The 3,943-nt window shown below is 55.6% G+C and overlaps 1 protein-coding gene across 1 annotated transcript in view; it reads right to left on the reverse strand.

The window, feature by feature from the left end:
- Positions 1–1,062: 1,062 nt before the first annotated feature.
- The window catches only part of ZBED4 (zinc finger, BED-type containing 4), a 4,492-nt gene continuing 1,611 nt past the window's right edge, over positions 1,063–3,943 (reverse strand). The window contains exon 4 of the mRNA XM_010832125.1: positions 1,063–3,943. Within this exon, the coding sequence (XP_010830427.1) occupies positions 2,847–3,943 (1,097 nt within the window). The 3' untranslated portion in view covers positions 1,063–2,846.

Here is a 3,943-nt window from a genome sequence, read left to right on the forward strand (position 1 = left end):
TCCCCTGTGCCTGCTGCTGCCAGCTGTGTGAGCTGCTCCGGGAGGCACGCACGGCTGCTGCATCACAGCTGCTTCTGTGTTGCACCCCCCATCTCCCCCACCCCGAGCCCAGCCGTGCCCTGAAGTCTCAGCCTCCCGTGTTCTCCAGAGCCCCCACGAGTCAGATCCTGCTGGCGCCTGCTGTCTGGGAGGGACGTGCACTCCTGGGGCTTCCTCCTCCACCGTCTTCCCAGATCCTCTCTCATTTTGAGTCTTCCTAATGGAAGTACAGCTGACGTACAGTACAAGCAAACACCACAGTGATTCCCTCGTTTCACACCGACCGAGGATGGCACGAGGCCAAGGCGCCCTGCGCCACCACACGCCTGCACGGTGCTCCCGCTGAGGCGCCCTCCACGTCACGGCCCAGACTCACGGTGTGGAGGCCTGTCGTCTGCACCTCTCACGCCTCCTTCACTCTGCCCTCACCCTCTCCCTTCTGGAAACTACATTTATTCTCTGTGAGTGTGTTCCCGCTTCACTGTGTTTAGGTTCCACGTAAACATGGAATTTCTTTGAAAACCAGAGACGTTAGTTTGTCAACAAAGGTCTGTCTAGTCAAGGCTATGGTTTTTCCTGTGGTCGTGTATGGATGTGAGAGTTGGACTGTGAAGAAAGCTGAGCACTGAAGAATTGATGCTTTTGAACTGTGGTGTTGGAGAAGACTCTTGAGAGTCCCTTGGACTGCAAGGAGATCCAACCAGTCCATTCTGAAGAAGATCAGCCCTGGGATTTCTTTGGAAGGAATGATGCTAAAGCTGAAACTCCAGTACTTTGGCCACCTCATGCGAAGAGCTGACTCATTGGAAAAGACTCTGATGCTGGGAGGGATTGGGGGCAGGAGGAGAAGGGGACGACAGAGGATGAGATGGCTGGATGGCATCGCTGACTCGATGGATGTGAGTCTGGGTGAACTCCGGGAGTTGGTGATGGACAGGGAGGCCTGGCGTGCTGTGATTCATGGGGTTGCAAAGAGTCGGACACGACTGAGCGACTGAACTGAACTGAACTGAAAACATGGAATGATGCAATATTTGTCTTTCTCTGACTTATTTCACTGAGCATAGTACCCTCCAGATCCATCCATGTTGGTGCAATGACAAGACTTCTTTTTTCACGGCTAACCTTCCACTGTATAAACACACACGCGTCTTCTTCGCCCCCTCCTGTGTGGGTGGGCACTCTGGTGGCCCTGCATCTGTCTTTTCAAATGAGTGTTTCTGCTTCAGAAAAACGCCCGGGAGTGGCCCGCTGGACCACAGGCAGCCCCAGTCCCAACTCTGAGGCCCTCCGCACTGTCTCCACACTGGCTGCTCTTCCCGCCAGCAGCACAGGGGTCGCAGTGCCTGCTCGGAACACACGCCCCGGAAGGTTCTCGGATGTCACTGCTGCTATTAGAAATGCTGCTTAAGAATTACCTCCACTTCCCCCAGGTCCCATCTGCGGCTAACATGAAGATTTAAAGGCTGTGTTGAGGGTAGTTTCTGTACATGCTGGCCCCTAAGAGTAGGATTGTTTTATTATCCTGAGAATAAAAAGCCAGTATCCTCCAGCAGTAGAAAATTGCAAATAAAAAGTTTAATTTCAGAAACTGAGTTCACCATTTATAAATACACTAAAAACATAGTCAATGCAAATTCAGATTAATAACAGATACAGTATTTTAACAAAACAATAACTTTTCTAAAAGGTCATAGGCAAATCAGTGACTCGTTTCACCCAGAATATTTAACTGGTTTGAAGTAAGAAAATGAATTCTTTTCTAGACGCTGAGACAAAAACTTTGAAGACATATTATTGTTAAAAAAAAAACCTGATGACTGATAATCCATTCTGATGTCCTTGGGATCCTAAAATACCCCACTGATGGCTGAATCCTCCCTATTTTATAAAAGAAAATCTAAACGCCTAAGGCTATTCTTACAACCATAACATAGCAATCTTCTTCCCTGTTAATAAGCCACCTCTTCTAAAAAGAACTGTGTACATAATTGGATCAACTTGGGGGTCAGTGCACAAATTTCAAGACAGCTTCATGATGTAGAGCCACTGAGTCAGAGGCTCAGAGATTCACCAACAGGAGGCTGTAAGCGTGTCGCGCCGCGCGCTGGCCACACGGTGCACACCACACGTGGGGGTGTCCACACCAGCCGCCCACGCGGCACAGGCAGGCCCTGAAACGGGCGCGTGCTCTCCGGAAACCCTGCGTGACCGACCCTTCGTCACGTCAGCTCAGGCTTGGTGCCCATGCCACGCCTCTGTCGTGGTCGACAGCTGCCTCCCAGAACGCTCCGTCCCCCTCAACGCCCTGCAGAGCCGCAGTCAGGAACTGCTCGGCCAAGATGGCTTCAACTCCACCCTCCTATTTACAGGGTTATTTGACAGCCACAAAGGCTGTTCCGCTGCAATCAAAGCAATTTTTAACTAAAATACAGTACCTGATCTGATTTTTACATAATCGAATAAGAAGCCTACGGAAGTAAACTGCTCACCTCTCCTCTGCCATTCTACTGAGACAAACTACTGATCCCCAACTTGTAAAAAACCTTACAGTTACGAATGAAAACCCAATCATCGTATTTCATCATTGACGAGACAAGCTGCTTCTAGTGGACTTCTGAAAACACACACCGTGGTACCTGGCCTGAAGGACTGGTTAAGGCACGTGTGGCCGCAACAGCGAGGGCCGGGCGGCCCCTCCCGCGGCCGTGGACCTGAGCGCCCGGCCTGCCGTCCTGCAGGGCCGGCTGTGGCGAGCGCCAGCCTGGGCAGACGCCAGTGCTCGCCGGGTGGCTCCAGCGGGCTCTTCAGTACTGGAAGCATATTAAGGGAAGATTCACTTTCAGAAAGATGAGTTTCTCAAAATGCTCCATTAGGAGCCTGGATTGGCCGAAGCTGCCGTTCTCGGGGGGCGTGCTGAACAGCCGCTCGGAGGGGACGATGCTTGGGGGGCAGCCCAGGAAGCGCACAGCCAAGGCGGAGAGGCTGGGCCAGGCGGCCCTCTTGAGGCTCCAGTAGGCGAGTGGGTCGCAGCTGTGCTCCAGCACCTCCTCCTCCAGGTAGGCGAGCACCATGTCCTCGGGGACCTTGGGCCGCCCTCCGCGCTCGCTCTTCTTCAGCTTGGCCATGAGTGCCCAAAGGCTCTCCTCGCCGGTGCAGTCCCGGGGCGGGGAGCCCGGCTCGCAGCCGCTGGGGACGGGCGTGGGCTCTGAGGTAGGATCCAGCGTCTCCAGCTCCCTGATCAAGTCCTGCTTGCACTGCTCCGCCTCCTCCTCGGAGAACAGGGAGGCCTTGTAGCGCGGGTCCAGCAGGGTGGCCAGCACGTACCTGGGGTCGTGGAGCGTGGCGGACAGGCGGCTCACCATGGCCTCCCTGAGGGCGCGGAGCATGGTGTCGATGCCCATGGTCTCCTGGAACAGCATCTCCACCCTGCGGGTGAGGATGTGGATCATGGGGATGACCTGGCTCAGCGTGGACACGTGCGCGCTCATCTCCCGGCTGGCGGCGGCGAAGGGCTTCAGGGCGTGGCACACGGACTGCATCACCTCCCACTGGTCGCAGCTCAGCAGCTCCCGGAAGTCACACTCGGCGGACAGCGCGTTCACCGCCCGCTTCTGCTCGAGCAGCCGCTCCAGCATGTGGAAGGACGTGCTCCACTTGGACGGCACGTCCTGCAGCAGGTGGTGGGGCGGCAGCCCGTACTCCCGCTGCAGCTCCGCCAGCTTGGCCTTGGCGCGGGGCGAGCGCTGCACCCGCTCGCAGATCTTCCGGGCGGTGCTCAGCAGGCTCTGGACCATCCTCTGGCTCTTGATGGCCTCGCTGACGATGAGGTTGACCGTGTGGCTGAAGCAGGGCACGCTGGAGCGCGCCCCCTCGTTCAGCGTCTTCCCGATGCTGGGGTTGT

This window comes from Bison bison, unplaced genomic scaffold (assembly GCF_000754665.1).
Source record: "Bison bison bison isolate TAMUID 2011002044 unplaced genomic scaffold, Bison_UMD1.0 scf7180017860370, whole genome shotgun sequence".
Classification (NCBI taxonomy): Eukaryota; Metazoa; Chordata; class Mammalia; order Artiodactyla; family Bovidae; genus Bison; species Bison bison.